The 24058-nt window shown below is 40.8% G+C and overlaps 1 protein-coding gene across 1 annotated transcript in view; it reads right to left on the reverse strand.

The window, feature by feature from the left end:
- The window catches only part of Nek10 (NIMA related kinase 10), a 171625-nt gene that overhangs the window by 106110 nt on the left and 41457 nt on the right, over window positions 1-24058 (reverse strand). Inside the window, exons 15-23 of the mRNA XM_048355989.1 lie at window positions 21429-21506; window positions 19851-19915; window positions 18533-18635; window positions 18309-18437; window positions 17323-17460; window positions 14758-14803; window positions 12300-12421; window positions 12073-12175; window positions 2676-2751 (exon numbers count right to left, since the gene is read on the reverse strand). Of these exons, the coding sequence (XP_048211946.1) occupies window positions 2676-2751; window positions 12073-12175; window positions 12300-12421; window positions 14758-14803; window positions 17323-17460; window positions 18309-18437; window positions 18533-18635; window positions 19851-19915; window positions 21429-21506 (860 nt within the window). The remainder of the gene's footprint in view (window positions 1-2675; window positions 2752-12072; window positions 12176-12299; window positions 12422-14757; window positions 14804-17322; window positions 17461-18308; window positions 18438-18532; window positions 18636-19850; window positions 19916-21428; window positions 21507-24058) is intronic.

Here is a 24058-nt window from a genome sequence, read left to right on the forward strand (position 1 = left end):
TGTTCCAGTGGCAAATACCTATAATCCTAGCTACTCAGGAGGCTGAGATCTGAGGATCACCATTTGAAGCCAGCCCAGGCAGGAAAGTCCATGAGACTTTTATCTCCAATTAACTACCAAAAAACAGACCTGGGGCTGTGGTTCAAAGTGGCAGTGTACTAACCTTGAGAAAAAGAAGCTCAGGGACAGTACACAGGAACCAAAGTTCAAGCCCAGGACTGACCAAAAAAAAAAAAAAAAAAAGAAGAAGAAGAGGAAGGCTGGGTACAGGTAGTGCATGCCTGTAATCCCAGCTGCTCAGGAGGTATAGATTTAATGGTCGCTGTTCAAAGCCAGCCAGAGCAGGAAAGTCTGTGAGACTCTTATCTACAGTTAACCACCAAAAAGCCAGAAATAAATACCAGTTATGCACAAACTGTAGCAGAAAATAGGAGAGGTGAGAACATTTCTTAATTCACTTGATAAAGTCTTCATGTCTCTGATATCAAAGCCAGGTAAAAATATTACAGGGTAAGCAAACTTCAAAACAATGTTCTCCATGAACTCATAATACTGAAGAAAAGACAAACGTAGATAAATCTAGTAGTACATAAGAAAGGATAATACATAATGATTAAATAGGGCTTATTATGCCAGAAATGCAAGGCTGAGTTAACATTTAAAAACAAATCATTGGTTTGAATGGCGGTGGCGCAGGCCTGTAATCCTAGCTACCGGAGACTGAGATCTGAGGATTGCAGCTCAAAGCCAGCCCACACAGGAAAGCCTATGAGACTCTCATCTCCAATCAACCACCAAAAAGCCAGAAGTGGAGGTGTGGCTCAAGTGGCAGAACACTAGTCATGAGAAAAAAAGGACAAAGTAAAAAACAAGGGCTCCCACTGTCCGAATCAAGCATCAAAGTTCCTCCCTTTTGAGCTTCCCATGCGGTGGGGAGTTACGCTCAAATCTGACTCTAACATTGTCTTAATGCATATGGCATGATACTTTAATGGTGGCTAAGCCCGTATGTAACATTGCTGGGGGACACACACTGGAAAGTGGGGTGCATCTGAACTCCACACTGTCGGCTGGTTTTAATTCCTACGGTGCCAGTAGATTCAAAGGCACCATTGTGTCAAAATTATAGAAGCCACAAAATATTCTTAATGTAGATTTTTTTTATATCTTCTCTAGTAACTCCAGAACTTTTCCTTTATAATTCAAAATGTATCTCTGAGTATTATCAAAACTGCTATCAGTATTAACACTCTAAGTTTTAAGTGTTAAAAGCTGAGGAAAGTATAACAACAGTAAGGAATGTTTTATTCTATTTTCTGGCAGCATGGGGGTCTGAACTCAGGGCCACTACCTGCTCTTCAGGCAGTTTCTTTTCCAGTTGCCTCATGCCCTCAACCCTTTCTGCTTTATTTTTGTTGTTGTTGCTGCTGTTACTTTTAGATAACAACATCTCATAGTTTGGGCCAGGCTGGCCTGAGACTCCAGTCCTCCTACCTATGCCTCCCACATAGCTGGGATTATATATGTAACTACGACATTCGGCTTATATGTTGAGATGGGCTCTTACTAAGCCTTGAACCACAGTCCTCCTCATCTTTACCTCCTGAATCGCTAGATTATAAGCCTACACTACCATGCCTGGCGCAGAAAAAAATTTAAACAAGAACTTCGGTTGAATAAACATAAAACTTGGCAAGTAGTAAATGTGTGGGTGATATCTATGTAGAATGTAGACATTCCAAAGAGAAAATCACAAAACTCCTGTCCTATGACTACAGGATGATATTTTACTTCTTGACACACCAGTTCAATCAATTATTCACTGTTCAATTAGCAGTCAGGATAGCAGACAGGTTAGGAGAACACTGTAAAATCTGGCTGTCGGGATTTGAATCCCGGTCCCCCTAGGTCCTAGCTGTGTGAAACTGGGCAAGATGATAACCTCCCTTTGGATTACTAAAGATAGTCCCACCTATCCTAAGGAAGATTTGAGGATTCACTGACTATAAAGTGAACATAGCATTGCCTACCACTTAGTAATCTCTCTTTTACTGATAAATAAACAAAAAATATACAAAGTTATGTGGTTAGTGACAGGAGATCTCAAAACTCATCTGCACTGGCAACACCAGAGTTCAATTTACACACACACACACACACACACACACACACACACACACACACATCAATCATCAATATCATTGACTCATTCACAGAATAAAATTTATTCAATATGTAGTATTTTCCAGGCACCAGGTTACTTAATAAGACCTTTTATTCCCCTTGAATGTTTGTAGGAAATATAAAAAGTAGATGCACATAAATCAGGGCATTAAAATGTTCATGATGCCATATTGGGAGATTGCCCTGATCCATTCTAGATTTATTCAACAACTATTGCACAACTTCCATGCACCAGGGATTATTTCAATTTAAGTGTTGTAAATATAGTCCTGAAAAAGGACTAAGCCCCCTCAGAAGAAAGATTTCTGTGGCTGCCGTTTTAAGCTCCATAATGATACACAGCTCTTTGGGGAGAGGGTAAGGAGTATATTACTTAGATTATTGAAGAAAGCTCACCAAATAAAGATGCTTTTTCCTTGAAAGCCAAGAACAGAAAGGAAAAGTAAACACAGTGAAAATATATTTGACAGTCACCAAAGAATGATCCTTACCAGGAATATAGGATGGTCCCAACCACTGATGTAAGTTTACTGTTTTCTTGCTTCTGTTTTGCCAGGCCAAAGTCAGCTACAATGCACAAAACAAAGTCATATGTGATTGTTATTTCCCAGAATTAACATTGTTCCTTCAAGTTTCACACTCCACATGGCAACTATTAAACTTGGCACCACAGCTCCTCTCTCTCTCTCTCTTTCTCTCTCTCTCTCTCTCTCTCTCTCTCTCTCTCTCTCTCTCTCTCTCTCTCTCTCTCTCTCCCTCCCACCCCCGCCCCAGGGTTTGAACTCAGGGCCATTGTATTGCTAGGCAGGAGCTCTAGCATGTGAGCCATACCTCTAGCATGGCACTGCCATTCTAAAGAGGAGAAACAAGCAACAACAACAACAACAAAAAAGAACTGGTCCAAAATCTAACACTGCCAACCTTGTTCAAATTTCAGACTGGACTGAGATCTAAGGATTGCAGTTCAAAGCCAGACTGGGTAGGAACATCCACAAGATTCTTATCTCCAATTAACTACCCCAAATCTAGAAACACTGCTGCTGGGCTAGCACTCTACCACTTGAGCCACAGCGCCACTTCTGGCTGTTTCTGTTGATGTGGTGCTGAGAAATCAAACCCAAGGCTTCATGCATGCCAGGCAAGCACTCTACCACTAAGCCACATTCCCAGCCCTTAAAGTGGTAGAGTGCTGGCCTTGAGCACTAAAGCTCAGGGACAGTGCCCTAGTCCTGGGTCCAGGCCCCTGGACTTGGAAAAATAAACAAATAAACATAAGCTCTCCATGGCTGGATAGGCCCATGTTCCTGCTGTCATTTACTCTCTCTGGAATACACACATGTTACTCAGATGCTCTGGCTTTTTCCAAACTGGACTGTAAAACTGGTACAACTATTCCACCATGACAAGTGTGGAAAAACACTTCAACGACTGTATAGACAGAAGAGGTTCTGGACCTGCATAAAGAAATCGGCTCACCCTAAGCTTTGCCCACCACCCATAGGCCAGGAGCTCCCAAATTCACAGCCCAGCCAGGAAGTCCCAGCCTTGGTCTAGGATTTGGGCCTTCAGTCCTGCAAAGCACTTGAAGTAAAATAATAATAATTTCATTCCTTAAAAATGAGTTTGGAAATATAAACGGACACAAGGAAAGTCAACAGAGGAGATGGAATCAATCCAAGCACATTACAGGTATGTATGTGAGTGGCACAATGAAACCTCATTGTGCAATTAAGATATGCAAACTCAAAATAAAAATAAGAATAAACATGGGTGAAAGAATGAAGAGAAAGACAGCAGAATTCTACAAGGCCTTCAAAACAGAACTCACACCAATATGTCTCAAATTCTTCATTGAAATTGAAAGAGAAAGTTCACTACCAGACACATTCGATGAAGCCAGTATAAACCTCATCCCCAAACCAGGCAGGGACTCATCACGGAAAGAGAACTATAGACCGATTTCCCTGATGAACATTGATGCAAAAATTCTCAACAAAATTCTGGCCAATCGACTTCAACAGGTCATCAAAAAAATCATACACCACGATCAGACATGCAAAGTTGGTTCAATATATGCAAGTCAATTAATGTAATCTACCACATCAACCGGAGCAAGGTAAAGAACCACATGGTTATATCTCTAGATGCGGAAAAAGTGTTCGATAAAATCCAGCACCCATTTATGTTAAAAGCCCTGGAAAAACTGGGATTCCAGGGAACACTCCTGAATATAATCAAGGCAGTTTATGACAAACCAACAGCAAGCATAATTCTAAATGGTGAAAAACTTAAGCCATTCCCTTTCAAATCAGGAGCAAGACAGGGATGTCCGCTCTCTCCTCTCCTCTTCAACATAGTACTAGAATTCCTAGCCAGAGCAATTAGGAAAGAAGAAAATATAAAGGGGATCCAACTAGGAAAAGATGAAGTTAAACTTTCTCTCTTCACAGATGACATGATCCTATACCTAAAGAACCCCATAGACTCTACCCTCAAGCTACTAGAGCTGATCCAAAACTTTGGCAAAGTTGCAGGATATAAAATAAACCCTCAAAAATCAATGGCCTTCCTATATGCTAAAGACCTGAACGCTGAGGCTGCAATCAGGAAAGCAATTCCTTTGCAATAGCCTCAAAAAACATAAAATACCTTGGAATAACCTTAACCAAAGATGTTAAAGACATCTATGATGAGAACTTTAAAAACATGAAAATGAAATTAAGGCAGAACTAAGGAAATGAAAAAACCTCCCATGCTTCTGGATTGGGAGGATTAATATAATCAAAATGGCAATATTGCCAAAGACTTTCTACAAATTCAATGCAATACCCATTAATATCCCAACACAATTTTTTAATGAAATAGAGGAAGCAATCCAGAAATTCAAATGGAACAATAAAAGACCCAGAATAGCAAAAACAATCCTAAGCAGAAAGAACAGTGCTGGAGGAATTACAATACCCAACTTCGAGCTGTATTATAAAGCTATAGTAATAAAAACAGCTTGGTATTGGCACCGGAACAGGCCTGAAGACCAATGGAACAGAATTGAAGACCCAGAAATGAATCCACAGAACTATGCCTGCTTAATCTTTGATAAAGGAGCTAAAAAAAATGTCTGGAAGAAAGATAGCCTCTTTAACAAATGGTGCTGGCCAAACTGGTTCAATACATGCAACAAACTAAAACTAGATCCTTCTATATCACCCTGCACCAAAATCAATTCCAAATGGATCAAAGACCTGGAAATTAAAACAGATACCCTGAAAACACTAAAGGAAGGAGTAGGAGAAACACTTGGGCTCCTTGGCACAGGATGGAACTTCCTTAACAAAGACCCAGAAATGCGACAAATCAAAGAAAGGATGGACAAATGGGACTGCATCAAACTGCAGAGCTTCTGCAGGACAAAAGACATAGCTTGCAAGATAAACAGAAAGACCACAAATACCACTAGCTTCTACAGCTGTGGTGTTCTTTACACCCTCCTTCTCAATGCCTAACTGACTTGAATCCTTAAGCATTTCTTTTTAGTAAAAAGTGAAACTTTGAAAGTGAAGTGTTGATGTTTAATAAAGATTTGATACTTTTTGTAAAATGAAAAAAAAAAGAAGAGGGAGTAGAACTTAGTGAATGATACCCTTAGTGTCTAAAAATGAGGGAGAAGGCTGGGGATATGGCCTAGTGGCAAGAGTGCTTGCCTCGTATGCATGAAGCCCTGGGTTCAATTCCCCAGCACCACATATACAGAAAACGGCCAGAAGTGGTGCTGTGGCTCAAGTGGCAGAGTGCTAGCCTTGAGCAAAAAAAGAAGCCAGGGACAGTGCTCAGGCCCTGAGTCCAAGCCCCAGGACTAGCCAAAAAAAAATGAGGGAGGAGGTACCAAGTTTGATAAGAAATTTACTCACTGACTTAGATATGAAACTATAACCCCTCTGCACATCACTTTGACAATAAATAAATGAATTATTTAAAAATAAAAAAAGAAATACACTCATTACCTGAATTATATAACTCTAATCCCTGTGTACATCAACTTTACAAAAATAATAATAATAAACAAGTTGGATAAGAATTGTAAAAAAAAAAAAAAAAAAAGAAACAAAGAAACAAAGAAAGCCCACAGATTGGGAAAAGATCTTTACCGACTATACAACAGACAAAGGCCTCATATCTAAAATATATGCAGAACTAAAAAAATTACATTCCTCCAAAACAAAACTGCAAAGAAACAACATCCCCATCAAAAAGTGGGCTAAAGACTTAAAAAGAGACTTCTCTGATGAGGAAATGAGAATGGCCAAGAGACATATGAAAAAGTGCTCTACATCACTGGCCATAAAAGAAATGCAAATCAAAACAACATTGAGATTCCATCTATCTCACCCCAGTAAGAATGTGTCCTATATTAAGAAAACTAACAATAACAAATGTTGGAGGGGATGTGGCCAAAAGGGAACCCTACTTCATTGTTGGTGGGAATGTAAGCTGGTTCAGCCACTCTGGCAAGTGGTATGGAGATTCCTCAGAAGGCTAAACATAGAGCTCCCCTATGACCCAGCAGCCCCACTTTTGGGCATCTACCCAAAAGACCACAAACAAGGACACAATAAAGCCACCAACACAACAATGTTCATCACAGCACAATTTGTCATAGCTAGAATATGGAACCAACCCAGATGCTCCTCAGGAGATGAATGCATCAGGAAAATGTGGTACATATACACAATGGAATTTTATGCCTCTATCAGAAAGAATGACATTGCCCCATTCATAAGGAAAAGGAAGAACTTGGAAAAAAAATTATACTAAGTGAAATGAGCCAGACCCAACGAAACATGGACTCTATGGTCTCCCTTATTGGGAATAATTAGTACAGGTTTAGGCAAGTCACAGCAGAGAATCACAAGAGCCCAATAGCTATACCCTTATGAACACATAAGATGATGCTAAGTGAAATGAACTCCATGTTATGGAAACGATTGTTATATTACTGTTGTAACTACTTTCAATATGCTATGTGTAACCGTAGCTTCTATTATTGATGATCTTCTTGTATACCCTTCCTGTGATTGTACCTGTACTATCTTTGTATCTTATCTGAGTACATTGGAAACCGTGTATACTGGTATTAGAACTAGGAAACTGAAAGGGAATACTAAAATCGAGAGACACAGGGTAAAAAAGACAAACAACTACAAAAGCAATACTTGCAAAACTGTTTGGTGTAAATGAACTGAACAACTCATGGGGGGGAAAAGGGAAAGGGGGGGGAATGAGGGAGGAGGTAACAAATAGTAAAAGAAATGTATCCAATGCCTAGAGTATGAAACTGTAACTTCTCTGTACATCAGTTTGAAAATAAAAATTAAAAAAATTATAATTATAAAAAAGAGAGAGAATAAAGAGAAAGGAGGCCACTGGCTGTTCAGTCAGCTGGTATAGCCAATGAAGGCAGATGGCCAGTCGCCTTCAGTATATTCAGGCCTGCAGTTGCTGCTCTTTAACACCAATTTCCAGACCCTTTTTGGCTCTTGTACTCAAATCTTCCTTTTGATTTCTGTGACTGCAGTTGCAGAGTCCTGGAAGCCCAGGCTTCCCTCCTCCAAAAGGCTTTTCCTTCCAGTCTATTCCACTGGGCACTAAGGGCAGACAACCCCCCAACCCTGCCTCCATTACAGCAGATTCCCAGGTATGCATAAGGAGGTCTCCTGATGGCTTTTATTTTTCAGTAAGTAAGCTTTCCAGATGCCTATCACCCCTCAAGGTTGACATTAATACATTCAATGTCTAAACCAAAGATTTAGGTACTAGGTACAAAAGATAAAACAATAACCAAGTTAGGAGCCAACTGTGTTGACACACACCTTAGAAAGCAGTGGCACAAATAAATATTAAATAAAGGATCATACATAATCATGGTAAAATATATATTTACAGTTTGATGACCTCTTTAAGGGACAGGTAGACAATATAAGTCTGGGGGAGGCCCCTGAATAAAATACTGGTAAATAGTAACTGAGTTAATAATTTAAAGATGATAAAAGTTAAGTAGGTAGCTAAGAGCCCATGGCTCATGCATATAGTCCTAGCTACTCAGGTGGCTGAGATTTGAGGATGGCAGTTCGAAGTCAGACTGGGCAGGAAAATGTGTGAGACTCTAATTAATCACCAAAAAGCCAGAAGTGGAACTGTGGATCAAGTGGTAGTGTGTCAGTATTGAGCATAAAAACTAAGGGACAGTGTTCAGGCTTTGAGTTCATGCCCTAGTACTTGCACCAAAAAAAAAAAAAAAGAAGTAGCTAGGATAAGAAGAGACCTCCAGGAAAATAATCATGTATGTACAAAAGCCATGTGGTCAAATGAACATGATGCACTGAGGAAATGAGAGGAGGACAGTATCACAGAGGGGAGGGAATAGGTGGTACTGCCGGACAGTGCAAAACCCTGCCACCATGTTCAATGGCTCATCTCTGACTTGCCCAACTTAAAATTCCCACGCAACAAGCAGTCTAACCTCACTGGACTGTGCCATTATCTGCCAGATAGAAATGCACTGCAGTCTTTTGGGTAGATGCCCAAAAGTGGGGCTGCTGGGTCATAGGGGAGTTCTATGTTTAGCCTTCTGAGGAATCTCCATACCGCTTTCCAGAGTGGCTGAACCAGTTTACATTCCCACCAACAATGAAGTAGGGTTCCCTTTTGGCCACATCCCCTCCAACAGTTGTTATTGTTAGTCTTCTCGATAACGGACATTCTTACTGGGGTGCAGCACAATTTGTCATAGCTAGAATTTGGAACCAACCCAGATGCCCCTCAATAGACGAATGGATCAGGAAAATGTGGTACATACACACAATGGAATTTTATACCTCTATCAGAAAGAATAACATTGCCCCATTCATAAGGAAATGGAAGGACATGGAAAAAATTATACTAAGTGAAGTGAGCCAGACCCAAAGAAACATGGACTCTATGGTCTCCCTTATAGGGAATACTTAGCACAGGTTTAGGCTAGTCACAGCAGAGGATCACAAGAGCCCAATAGCTAAATCCTTATGAATGCACAAGATGATGCTAAGTGAAATGAACTCCATGTTATGGAAACGACTGTTATATCACTGTTGTAATTACTTTCAACATGCGATGTGAAACCATAGCTTCTATTATTGATGATATTCTTCTATCCCCTTCCTGTGGTTGTACCTGCACTATCTCTGTATCTTATCTGAGTACACTGGAAACCGGGTATACTGGTATTAGAACTAGGAAATAGAAAGGGAATACCAAAATCGAGAGACACAGGGTAAAAAAGACAAATGACTACAAAAGCAATATTTGCAAAACTGTTTGGTGTTAATGAACTGAACAACTCATGGGAGGGAAAGGGAAAGGGTGAGAGGGAGGGGGAATGAGGGAGGAGGTAACAAACAGTATGTACAAGAAATGTATCCAATGCCTAAAGTATGAAACTGTAACCTCTCTGTACCTCGGTTTGACAATAAAAATTTAACTTAAAAAAAAGTCAAAAAAAAAAAAAAGAAAAAAGAAATGCACTGCAAAGGGCTGGGTGATATAATGGGCAGATGCACTTCTATCTGGAGACACATTAGAGGCCGTGCTCCTTCCCTAAGAAGCAGAGCTCAAGTTCTGGCCACGGGAAGTACATCTTCCCCAAGAACAATGCAAACAATGAATGAATGCCTGTGAGCATTTCAAGGAGCCAGTAGTCAAGATCCCTCTGATGTCAGCTGATGACAACACTCAGGCTGCCTTTACAGCTTTGCTGTTTCCTGCTGGCTCCGTTCTGGGTAGCCATGGCAACTGGGTCATCAGTAACATCATCTCCACAGGACTCCAAGAAAGATGCTCAGGCCTCTCCCAGTCCAGCCCGGTGCCATCCATGCTTCTTCCTCCAGGATTGCTCGTGTTTCTTATCACAGCCCTGGACTTCCTTCCTGACCTTGACAAGAGGACTCTTGTGATTTTGTTTTTATTTTTATTTTTTAGCAATCTTATTCAACAAATGGCAGTATGCTGAGTCTGTTATGGAGTTTCCCAAAACAGGCAAAGGGTCTGGAGAGGCAGGAAGTCCTTCCCGAACTGTGCCACCTTCCCAGTTCTGCGGCTGTGCAATGATCCCTCGAGCCTTTAACAAAGGCTACATTGAATTAACCATGTCCTTAGCGTTACTACTGGCAGCATAGTCAGACATGACTGGACAGATAAAAACACAGATGAGCCCCACTCCAGCGATCCGCCATCCTCGCTGTGCCTGCAATTCTAGCTACCCAGGAGGCTGAAATCTGATCATAATTCTCTTATCTCCAGTTACCCACCAAAAAGCTCCAAGTGAAGGTGTGACCCCAGTCATAGAGCACTCACTAGCCTTGAGCACCAAAGCTCAGAGATAGCAAGCACCCAGGCCCCGAGGTTAAGCCCCAGTATCAACACACACACACACACACACACACACACACACACACACACACACACACACACACACACTCTGTTCACAAGACAATCATACGACCTCCTGAGTACTACACACAAGCCCACATCCAAAACCATCCTTTATAATCTAGTAAGATTTGCGTCTTATTTTTCTTTCTCTTCATTTGGTAAAGGAAGGCAAGGAAAGATGAATTTTTACGTGTGAATGTGGGCACTGGAAAGGCCACGCGCTATGACCGGGTGGGCTTGAGAGAAAGTTCACGTCCCTCAGTTCCTGCTGGTCATTTTGTGGTGCTGGCACGCGGCAGTGGCATCAGCAAGGGAAGGCTCTGGGTCTTACCCAGAGTGACTCAGAGTCAAGGCCTCTTCCCTTGTGGAAAGTCTGCACCTAAGTGCATAAGTGAGCCCTCAAGAGGTATCTGGACAAATTTAGGCATGAGGAATGTACAGAATGAGAAACCTCACACATATGAACATGTTATGAATTTCTCCTCTGCTTCCTAACTGGAGGACCTGTCAGCCAGCGTGTTTATTATAAGTAAGTGCAAGTCAATCTCAAGACTTAGACATTTAATACACCTACACTGAGGAAAAGTGAAAAGAAAATTTTAGTTTTCCAAATATTCTTTTTTTCTTTTCAGTTCTTTTTTCCAATAAATTTTATCCCATGCATTTCAAACAAGTCTAATGCTTCTTTTCTGGAGTAAATAGACATTCGAGTACAGGAAAAGAAAAAGAAAAAAGCATGACAGTGCTGCCCCCTTGTGGTAGCATGCTTTCACAACCCCTCAGCAGGCCTGGTTTACGGGCTTGAAGAATTGCAGTGGTACTTCAGACTCCCCAAACATAGGAATTTTATAGACTTATCTTCAGATTTATGCACTTACTTCATGCTGTAAGGTCTTAATTTAACAATAATCCCTTTTGAAATGGCCACATTTTATCAATAGTGCTAGATACTGAAAGCTATTCAGCACTATTATATCAAAATCTTTTTTTTAAGTACGATATAAAAAAATCTCAGTGAATTACCTTTCTACTCATAAAACTATTTTATACTTATTTTAAGATGATGGTATCACATGTATGTCATACAATTGCCTTAGAAGATAAGAAAGACCTAGTCAAGGCAGTGGATAAAGAAAATATCCTTTAAGTTTCCATGAAAGAACAGTCATCGAGCCAGGGGCGCTGGTGGCTCACACCTGTAATCCCAGCTACTCAGGAGACTGAGATCTGAGGATCACGGTTTGAAGCCAGCCTGAGCAGACCAATCCTTGAGACTCTTGTCTGCAATTAACCAGTAAAACGCCAGGACTGAAGATGGGCCCTAAGTGCACCAGCCTTACGTGAAAAAGCTGAACAAGAGCATGAGGCCCTGAGTTCATACCCCAGTAGCAGCACAAAAAAAAAGAAAATGATTGCTATACTTACTAACTGTTACTTTGTCCTTATCACCCAACATAATGTTGTTTGGTGTCAGATCTCTATGGACAATCCTCTTCTCCTTGTGTAAATACCGAAGCGCTAAACACAGCTTGAAAGAAAAACATAAACCAAATTTTATTCTCTAATACATGTGTAACCAGTTGTAACTATCATACATCTTTAAGAGATCAGCTTGAGAACTTATGAAAAGTTGGATGGAGACAAAAGCATACCTGAATAAATATTTTCCATAGCCTTTCTTCTGTGAAATGGTGTTGTTTCTCCTTCAAAGAACTGAAATGCTCTCCCAGAGGGACACCTTCTATAAGCTCCATGACTATATACAATCTGTCATCTATGAAAAACACACAAAATGGGTCATAGAAATTTAAATTTAATGTGGACTCAAAATAGCTTATAAATTAGTCTGTGTTTTCTGTGTGAATTAGAGGTACACTAACCTGAGAGTCTACTCAGCCCAGAAGTGGGCTGGGGGTGCAGGAGTCTTGGGACAATCAGAACCCAGAAACAATCCCTTCCTGCTATAGGAAGCTTATAAGCATTCTGGCAAATGCTACCGAAACATGGAATGACTTGAAGGTACCAAAGAGAATAAGCAAATGCCCTTCAAGCTGAGGGACTGAAGAGCATGCAAATCCACCTTTCCTCTGTGTGCACGTGTGTGCGCGCGCACACACGCTCGTGTGTGTGTGTGTGTGTGTGCGTGTGCACGCGCACATGCACGTGCATCCTGGTACTGGAGCTTGCACGTTGGACCTCACATTCTTATTTGGTTCCTTTTGCTCAAGGTTGGCATTCTACTACTTGAGCCATGCCTCCAGCTCCAGCTTTTGCTGGTTAATTGGAGATATGAATTTCATGGACTTTCCTGCCTAGGATGGCTTTGAACCACAATCCTCAGATCTCAGACTCCTGAGTAGCTAGGATTACAGGCTGCACCTTTCCTCGACAGTCTACAATGTACCCTCAGATCAAATCAGATACTCAAAAAAACTGCATTTTAAATTATGTTTTTTATAGTAGCACCTTATGGGAATTTACCCTGGAATCATGCTATGATCTTACAATGACACAGTTGGAAATTCCACCCCTGGAAGAAAATTCCTTGTTCCTCAAGAAAAGCAAAGCTGAATTTGTCCGAGTTTTATCTTTTGGACACTGTGGCTCTCATTAACTGATTGTGTTTGTTTCTTTTCATTGGATGCCAAGAAAAAGAAACATAGTCTGTTTCCTCTTCCAAAAGCAGTATGAAGCTATTAATAATGGTTTGCAGTAGGGATGTTTTGTGACATTTAGATGTACATAAAATAGACAGGCATACGATATTTATAAAAGATAGAATCCTCTCCTGAACAGCCTTTCACAAGCACAGAGGTTTGCCAGTCTTCCTGCCAGTTGCCATGGTATTGTGCAATGTGCATATTATAATATAACATATAGTAATTATTCTCCCATGCGGTTATATTTTTCATAATTCTTGGAAATACCTGTAGGTGCTAACCTGGCCTGTAACTACCGTTTTAATTTTCTCACCTTACATTCCTCTTTATTATGATTTTCTAGTCTCTTCTAGCATATTTTACATTACATATTTTAATTTACCTCAGATTATTTTGGAGGCTTCCAGGTTGTAAACCAATTTTATTTTGTTTTTATAATAGGACAATTTGTGCCGTATGGGAAATTCTTCGTGCACTAAGAACTAATTAATGGTTGGTGGGGAGAGGGGGCAAATAGGTAAAACCACACCAAATGCAAAACACAAAATGTTTCTAAAGGATCGCTCTGAGATGAGACGCCCCAACAACAGTTGTCATGTGTTTCTTTAAATGGAGAAGTTATGAAATTTCATACATGTTGCGGATCCAATTTCACCTGTACTTATTCCAATCTACAGTTCTGTTTGTGCAAATTATGGACTGAACGCTGCTTTGTATCCCTGTTTTCTTGCTCTCTTTAAGAACCTGAATCTGCCTGTCGAATCGGCCAGGACACCATCGCCACCTGGTGGTATGTACTTGAATTTCATGCAAAAGAAATCAAGACAAAAGTCCACTCCAATCTGGAAATAACATCGGCTTCCACAAAATACTAACCATTTTTCATAAAGAAACCATAGCCACTGAGCTTGGTTTTCTGTGCTCTTGATCTAAATATGTGTTCTTTTCTTGAATATAAAAAGTAGCACAAATTATTTTAATTTGATTTGTTAGCTCCTTTACTAAGAAAATCTAAATATTGTATCACAACTTCAGGTCCTTGATCACACCAGGGCCTCAGAGGTCAAGAAAGTGAAGCTTTTTTTCATCCCTTGATAAAATTTAAAGCAAACAACTGAAAGTGTTTATTTTGTGATACTCTAACATAAACATATGTAAGAAGCATTTCCTTAACTAGAAATATTAGCCAGGTGCTGGTGGCTCACGGGTATAATTCTAGCTACTCAGGAGGATGCCATCTGAGGATTGTAGTTTAAAGCCATCCAGGGAAGGAAAGTCCAATTAACCATATTTTTTTAAGCCAGAAGCAGAGCTGTGGCTCAAGTGGTAGAGCACTCGCCTCAAGCTGAAAAAGCTCGGGGACAGCACCCAGACCCTAAGTTCAAGCCCCATGACTAGCACAAGAGGGGGAAAAAAAGAAACAAGAAATATCACAGAAACTCATACTTACTTTCCAGGAATGTCTTGTAATAACGTACAACATTGGGGTGATAGAGCTATGAGAAAACAAATAACTCTCTTTACATATCATCAGAACAAAAACTTTCTTCATAGTGCATTCATTTGAACTTCTATATACTTATTTATACAACTAAGAATCCCAGGGCTGGAGGTATGGCTCAGATGGTGAACACTTGTCTAGCAAGCCTTAACCTGAAAGTATCAATTTCCTATATAGCTTTATAAAACAAAACTTAAAACTGTGTTGTATTGCCTGTCTGAATTAAAACAGAGAATTGGAGAACAAGGTTTCTATTTAGTACTCTGCCCAACACCTACATAAAGGAGAAAACTGAAATGAAGTAGTCTATATTGAACACCTGGCTTTATCGCTCTTTGTCTCTCTCTACTGCCTAAATGCTTGTAAATACTGTCTGTGTCTGCTCACACTACTTCTGCCTTCCTATACGCTCCACGAGGAGGAGCAGGAAGCGGAAATCATCAGAGAACTAACAAGGTGTTCCTCCTTAAAGCTCCCATACCCTTGTCCTCACTAGGCCGCATGCTTGGTCTGCTTGCATATTAGCAAGAACCCTGCTAAGCCACTTGACCTTTCCAGTCCCAGTCAAGGATCTTCCGCCTCCCCCTGACATCTGGCCGAGTCCCTCTTGGTAATTTCCCATCCACCTGTGCCTCTCACCCTGCCCCCTGATGTCCACTGCCCGATGGCTTTGTGGGATTTGGAGCCGCACTCTGTCGATTGCAACATGCTAAGTCCTATTGCAACTGCTCTGAATAAAGTCTTCCTGCCATTGTTTATTTATGTACCTGGCAATTTCTCTGAACTAAGTTTCCTTAAGTAATGAATAAATGAGGGTTTTCTATAAAAGGAAACTACTAAAGTGTGTTGTGATGAGATATTTTGTAACGTAACTTGGAGTGAAACTGAAATGTGTTGGATTTCAGGAGAGTCACCATTATTTTGGTTTTCCTCCATGTCCTTTTGAGGGAAGAACTGCTCCTTGTGCACCAAAAGCCTGCTCCCTCGGCAGCAGACATGGCTTGCGGATCAGAAGTCACTTCTACGCATGTGCCTCAGCTCTGGGTGTCGTTTCCCCCTGCTCTTCCCTCCTTGTTCATGAACACACGTGGCCATGCACAATCCAATCAAAGAGGGTCTTGGAGTCCCTCAAGGACTGTGTGGAGCAGAGAGAAAATGGGGCCACTCGCTCTGGGACCCTAACATGAGGCACCAGGGACCCTGCCCCGTCCTGTTCTTCTTTAAGCCCCTGTGCTTTGGATCCTCCAAGTTACCACAGCTTCAGCTTAACAAATGCGTTCTCACACTCTAGCTCCATTTTGAGGAATTCCGGCGTCCACACATTTGGGTTCCTGGATTGGCACAGGTCATGAGCCGTATTCTGAGCTTTGTGCTAGAAAGAAACTCTGTACTGTGGGTGGATAGATTTTCCTACTTCTGAGCAAATCACTTGTTCATATCTAGTTTATGAGTATAAAAAAGTCACCTACAAAATAAACTATTAATGATGCAATTGACTCTAGTGGATAAAATTGTACAGGACGGTAGGTTGGGCGGATAAAGCTCACACTTGTGGTATTTCTTTGACATTCTACCCCAGACACTGTGTGGCTGTGATGGCAGAGAATAAAGAGCAACAAAGTCAGTGGCTCTCCAGGAGAGGGCGCTCCACCAGCTGGGCACCACTGGCTCACGCCTGTCATCCTAGCTACTCCGGGAGCTGAGATTTGAAGATTGTGATTCAAAGCCCTGCAAGGAAAGTTCATGAGATTCTCATCTCCAGTGAACGACCCAAAAGTCAGTAGTGGAACTATAGCTCAAGTAATAGAGTGCCAGTTTTGAGCAAACAAAGCTAAGGAATAGCACCCAGGGTGAGTTCAAATCCCACTACCAAGCACCAAAGGAAGGAAAAAATTCCCCATGGGATTTGCAAAAACAGTGCTTTCAATGGTTGCACGAATAGGGAAAACCAGAAAACAGCATGCTTTTAGATCACAAGGAGAAATCCATTTCTCTCTGATATGTTGGTTCAACCTTTCCAAACAAAAGCGTGTTATGACAGTTAGTTGAGCTACTAGTATAATGTTCTATTTGTGTGGATAAATAATAACCCATTTTGAAAATGCACATTTTAGGCTGTGTTTGAGGAATGTTAGCAGATTGGTTCTACTTCCAAAGTCAGGAAAGTCTTGGTCATCTTCTTACGCATGTAACTAAGTAACCAAATACTCTATAATATAATGAACAAGAAATAGATGTGCTTGTGGAGAAAGCAGAAGGACTTCTATGTGAGCCGTGCCCTGGATCCCAGCCCAGTTGTTTTGTATCCATGGTCTTGATGTAAACTCACCACATTTCTATGGCTCAATGTCAAGCCTTGGGAAAAACATGGGTAAAAATATCACTGCCCTATGCTCGTTTCTGCACACTCCATTAGTTCCTAAGCAGCGTGGAGAAAAATAGCACACGAACTCTATTTCAGTGGCATTCACTTAAGGAAACCATCTTTAGAGACAAGAGAAAATATTTATTTACCTGCTCTTTAATTATTGTTAATTCAGAAACAATATTCTTTACACTGCTGTCTCGATCTTTTTTATCCTTTCCAAATGCTGGATTATGTAAATTCACCTCTTTCATTGCTAAAAGATTTTGGCCACTTCGCTTTCTAACCTAGGGAGGAAAAAGAAAGGGAATGAGATGAGAGATAAAAGGGCAAAAAGGGAATAAATTAACAGTCACATGGCTGGCCCAGTCACCAAAATAAGCTACCGAGCACTTACAATTCTACCTCAAGAATGGGTAATGATAGAAAATAATTTTATCCTGGCAGACTTAGTATGCATGTATTTGTATGTGAATATGTACTATTGGATAGAAATTGAATGTATTCTAAAAGCTCATCTGAGATGCATATTTTAATGGGTTATTTTCTAGGCCAGTTTGCAATATTTAGTATGATTTTCTTGCCTAAATAAAGGTAAACTGATAGGAATTTGGAGAATTGTCATGCATTGGGGACAAGGTATTTTTTGCAAGATTGAAGATGTCTTTTAGGGACAGGGGTTACCAGTCTTGAACTCAGGGCCTGGGTTGCTTTCCCCTGAGCTTCTTTTGCTCAAGGCTAGCGCTCTACCACTTGAGCCACAGCCCCACTTGCAGTTTTTCTGGAGGTTCATTGGAGTAAGAATCTCACAGACTTTCCTGCCCCGGTTGGCTTCAAACTGAGATCCTCAGATCTCAGCCTCCTGAGTAGCTAGGATTACAGACATGAGCCATCTGTGCCCCGCTAAAGATATCTTTTTAGAAAGTCAGGGGCCAACTAATTACTAGAGCTGACAGTAGGTCAAAGTCAGTGCAGCTATTTCTCTGTCAGAAAGAAAGCTATCATTCTAATGTTTCTATTGATTTATTCATATTTTTCCATGACAAGAACCCGCATTTAAAGTGAGTATGGGTATTTGAGTGAGCTGTCCCATTTTTTTCGGAATGTTAGAAATGATCCCCAAGGAAAAAGTCACCTTATAAACACAGCCAAAAGCTCCACTTCCAAGATGATCCAGAATCGCGTAGTTGCCTATGTATTTTGAAGGAGCTTTGTTCTGATTAATGCTCTCAATATTTTCAGCAATTTGCTTCAGTTCATCCTCCTAACCAAATAATCAGAAGGAAAATGGGTTGTTACCATCAATGCTATCCCAGCCACAGACCAGCCTGGCCAAGATGTTGAAGACTTGGGACTCACCACTAACACATTCAGCTTCGATACCAGTTTTTCATAAGCGCTGATGTCACGAACATAATGACCTATGTCAATAAAGGCCTCAAACAGGTCTGTGGGGAAGAGTCTGTGGGGAAGAATACACAACAAAGGACTTGGAAACTGTTGTTTATTATTTTCCTTTTGGATTTAGCTCACTCCCAGGTTATACAAAACAATATTAACTTCCTTAGATTCCAAACAAAGTGGAGGGGGTAATACTTTCCAAATTGTATTGTAAAATTACACAGTAGAGAGAATGTTTGAAAATGAAGGGAAAGAAAACAAATGGAAAAGACTATTCTAAGGAGCTACTGTCTGTCTTGGGTACTGGTGGCTCTCACCTGTAATCCTAGCTACTCTGGAGCCTGAGATTCAAGGACCATGGTTCAAAGCCAGCCTGGGCAGGAAAGTTCATAACACTCATGCCAAAAGTAGAGATGTGACTAAAGTGGTAGAGTGCTAGTGTTGAGCAAAAGAATTAAGGGACAGCACCCAGGTCCTGAGTTCAAGCTTTTGGAATATATTATATGTGTGTGTGCATGTGTGTGTATACACACATAAGTGTATTTTATAATATATTTGTTCCATATAATGTATATGTTATGCATATATATGATATAATATGCATGCTATATATTACATATATTGTGTATATTATATATTGTATGTATTATATAGTGTATATTTATATTATATATGTTATATAGTATATTATATGATGTATATTTATATATCAGATTATACATATTTATATGTATAGTTCTTATTATTTTATGTACATAAAATAAAATAAAAATATAGATAATTTTAAAATAGAGAGAATTTTGCATCATTTCCAAGATGCTGAGACATGACCATGATAGTTTCATTATCTCTGTAAGGTCTAAGAAGTCTGGAAAAAAAGCTGTCCACCAGTGGCTCACACTTGTAATACTAGCTACTCAGGAAGCTGAAATCTGAAGATTGGGATTCAAATCCAGCCCAGGAAGAAAAAAATCTGTGAGACTCTTACTTCCAATTAACCACCAAAAAGCCAAAGCAGAGGTATAGCTCAAGTAGTAGAGAATCAGGTTTAAGATTAAAAAAAAAAAAAAAAAGCTCGGGGATAGCACCCAAGCCCTGAGTTCAAGGTCCAGTCCTGGCACCAAAAAAGAGAAAGAAAGAAAAGAAAAAGAAAAGCATAAAGAGACATAGTCTGCACTTGTCAATTCTCTTCCTGCTGCTTCTGGGTCAGATGTGAGAACAGCTCAACCCAACAGTCCCCAAAATCCAAAGGTCTCACCTGGCTCCCGGCTCCTACCTCTTAAACAGCGGTCTGTTTCTTTCCATACTGAAGAGGAACCTCAAGGCTCTGAAGGCGTAACACTACAAAATCAAAACAAGTGTCATTCTTACATGGAGCTTAGCCAACTTAAACATCTTCAAGACAGAATTACCAAGAAGTAGACAGTAAAATGACCTTGTCATGAGCCCCAAACAAAAAACAAAAATTCCCCATGCTGGGGCCCACTCTTGTATTTCAAGAGTCCTGATATTCATGCTCAGCCTGTGCTTGCCATCAATTCCTTTCTAGAAAGTACAGGAGAGCACAGAGACAAGAATTGCTATGCTGGCAAACCAGATTTCCCAAGATTTCCAGGAGCTCCAGGTTTACTTCATTCCTGGCCTGCTAGGAGTGCCTCAATATGGAGGTTTATATGAGAAAATAAACACTAGAAATGATGACATAAAAATAGCTACAGGTCTACTGGATGCAAACCTGACAAATTGGCCTCCTGAGGAAACATTCTTCAAATAGAACAATCCACAGTGACTCCCTAGAACACTCCAGTCAGGGAGGCGGAACAAAGAAAAACAAACTGCTGACATTTCCCAACGCTGAGAGAGAAGCAAAGTGACAGGGAGAGATGGGGACAGAGACAGACAGACAGACACAGACAGAAAGAAGGGAGGGGAAGAAGAAGAGAGGAGGGGAGGTTAAAAAGAAGAGAGGAGGGCAGAGGACAGAAGGGGGTAAGAGGGGAGGGGAGAGAAGAGAAGGGGGAAGAAAAGGATGGGAAGGGAAGGGAGCAACAGAAGGGAAAAGAGAGGAAGGGAAAGAAGAGAGGGTAAGGGAGAGGAGAGAAGGCAGAGACAGAGACAACAAGGCAGGACAAAGAGTAGCTAGAGGGAAGAAAATTGAGAGAGAGAGGTAAGTGAGAGACAGAGTGAGGGGGACAGAGAGAAAGAGAGCACCCTACCAAATGTGGCCTGGAATCATTTCATAAAATTGGTGATCTCGAAGCCCGGTGCCAGTGGCTCACACATGTTATTTCTAGCTACCTAGGAGTCTGAGATCTGAGGATCACAGTTCCATGCCAGCCCAGCCCGGTCAGGAAAGTCCATGAGACTCTTATCTCCAATGAACCACCAGAAAACTGAAAGTGGAGCTATGGCTCAAAGTGGTAGAGCACTAGCCTTGAGCAAAAGAGCTCAGGGACAGTGCCCAGGCTCCCAGTTCAAGCCTCATCACAACATACCAAAAAAAAACAAAAAAAAAACTTGTTGATCTGAAAACAGATGCTACATAAAATTGCCCTGAAAGCCAGGCCAAAACAAAATGGGATCCAGGAGGGATGGCAGAACAGAGGTGATGTGAGAAAGTAGAGAGATGCTCACACCTTAAAAACCTCTCTCTCTCTCTCTCTGGCCAGGTACTGAGAGCTCCCTCCTAACTCTAGCTCCTTGAAAAGCTAAGAGTATCCTCTATAAATCCTATTTGTCCTGCCAGTCAGCACAGACTTTAAGATTCAAAAAAAAAAAAAATCACAAATTATTTTATCAAAGTTTCCCCAGATTTCAATAGCTTAACATAAAGAGCGACAACTATGCTTATTACCTGTAATAGATTTGTTTTTGCTGCATTCTTTTGTTTATTTGGTAAAATTAGTTTTGCGATGGTATATACACCATTTTCCTGGAAAAACAAAGGAGCCAGGTTATCAGTGACAATGTCACAGAGACACATACATAAAAAGACCAAGTCAAGATGCCCGCGCTCATGCTTATAATCCCAGCTACTCAGGAGGCTAAGATCTGAGGATAGCACTTCAAAGCAAACCTGGACAAAATATTAACCACTAAAGAACCAGAAGTGGAGATGTGGCCGAAAGTGGTAGAATATTAGTTTTAGCCTTGAGCAAAAGAGCTCAGAGACAGCAGCCAGGCTATGAGTTCAAACCCCATGACTGACAAAAAAAAAAAAAAAAAGCAACCTCAAAACTTACCATTAAACAAGAATTGTTGAAATCATTTTGAAACTTTAAATTTAAATATTACAAGGCAATACTAAAAATGCCAATAATGCCATAAGCCAAAATTTCAATTGTCTGTAAAGACTCAAGATTGATATTTTACAAATTACATAATTTTGAAGTGATTTAAATGTTCTATAATAGAGAATGAGAGATTAAGAAGCACAGAAATGAGTATTCAAACCCCTTTATGCTTTTAATTTAAATATCCAACAATGAAACATAATGTCTCCCTTTCTGTTTTTCATAAGTAAATAAAACATATAGGCCAATCATTGTAAATTTGTTGTTTGGGTTTTTTTAAAGAGAGAGAGAGAAGGAAACTGGGCATGGTGTCTCATGCCTGTAATTTCGGCTCCTTGGGAGGAAGAAATCGTGAGGACTGAGGCCTGACTCAAGTGGTGAAGCTTCTCCCTAGCAAGCAAGTACTACCCAAAACAAAACTAATGAATTTAGTTAAAAGAAAAGCTAGGTTTACTGCTGCATGCCTATAATCCCAGCACTTGGAAGACTGAGGCAAGAGGATTACAAGTGCAAAGACAGCCTGAGCTGCACAATGTGACCCTATCTCAACAAACTAATGGCTGAGGACATAGCATAATAGAGTGCTTACTAAACACGCGCAAAGCCCTGGGTTTGGGCACCACCACAACAAAAATAAATAAAATGTTAAAGCAAAGGAAGAATGAAAAGTCACAGAAAGCAAACAGAAGTAGTGTGTGAAAAAAAGCATTTCCAGACTTAATTTTTTAATATCAAACAATTTCTTGCAGTTGTTTTTTCCTCAGACCTACTCTACTACAAAGATACACAGGAAGAAGGGCTTTTAAAATGCCTCCCTAGGGCTGGGGATATGGCCTAGTGGCAAGAGTGCTTGCCTCGTATACATGAGGCCCTGGGTTCGATGCCCCAGCACCACATATACAGAAAAAAAAATGGCCAGAAGTGGCGCTAGCCATGAGCAAAAGGAAGCCAGGGACAGTGCTCAGGCCCGGAGTCCATGCCCCAGGACTGGCCAAAAAAAAAAAAAAAATGCCTCCCTAGTGCTATTTCTCTATCTACTTCGGACATCATCTATGCGTGGGCATTTGCACCAGAGATTCCCCACAGCTAATTGTTCTGGCTACGTGGTAAGTTATTTTAGAATTTCCCTCTTTCATACATGAAAAGCTAAAACGCAGGCTGCCATGCTTTCCAGGAGTCAAGCCAGTAAGTAATGAGGCCAGGACGTGCACCTCTCTCTGGCCAAGGCCAAGCGCCTGGCTCTGCCACCTCCCTGACGCGGCCCCACCCCCCTGCAACTCTGCACACTCACTAACCTGAGTGCTCTGAAGTTGAACCTGGAGACAGGGATACTGAGCCCCCCGAAAAGTTCCTCCACCAAGTTCAATAAATAGGTCACCATAGAAACCCAAGCCAGGGCTGTACACATGGGGTCTATGTGTGTAGGTGTGTGTGCATATGTGTGTGCTCACACCTCTAACTATACATCCTGGATGGCCTGATTAATGAGTTCTAGTTCATGAAATCAGGTTCTCAACAATAAATATTTCTAGGTGTCTCAATCAACCCAATATGAAGAAGCCCATGGTGTTCCTAAACACAACCGCTATCTAGCCCCCACCTATATGAATGGCTAAAATACTCTAAGCAATCTTACAGCCAACTGATATTTGACAAAGGAGCTAAAGACATACAATGGAATAAACATAGCCTCTTCAACTACTGGTGCTGGGAGAACTGGGCAGCCATATGCAGAAAACTCAAAGTAGACCCAAGCCTTTCACCATGCACCAAGATCAACTCAAAATGGATCAAGGACCTCAATATCAGACCTGAATCCTTGAAACTACTGAAGGACAGAGTAGGAAAGACACTAGAACTTATAGGCATAGGAAGGAACTTCCTGAATAGAGTCCCAGGGCACAACAAATAGGGGAAAGACTCAACAAATGGGACTACTACAAATTAAAAAGTTTCTGCACAGCTAAGGTCATAGCCACCAAAATAGAAAGACAGCCAACGATATGGGAAAGGATATTTACCAGCACAGCAACAGACAAAGGCCTGATATCTGTCATCTACAGAGAACTCAAAAAACTAAGCCCTTCCAAGCCCAATAAACCTATTAGGAAATGGGCAAAAGAGCTAAAGAGAGACTTCACAAGAGAAGATATAAAAATGGCAAAGAAACACATGAGGAAATGCTCAACAT

The sequence above is a fragment of the Perognathus longimembris genome, chromosome 10, assembly GCF_023159225.1.
Source record: "Perognathus longimembris pacificus isolate PPM17 chromosome 10, ASM2315922v1, whole genome shotgun sequence".
Classification (NCBI taxonomy): Eukaryota; Metazoa; Chordata; class Mammalia; order Rodentia; family Heteromyidae; genus Perognathus; species Perognathus longimembris.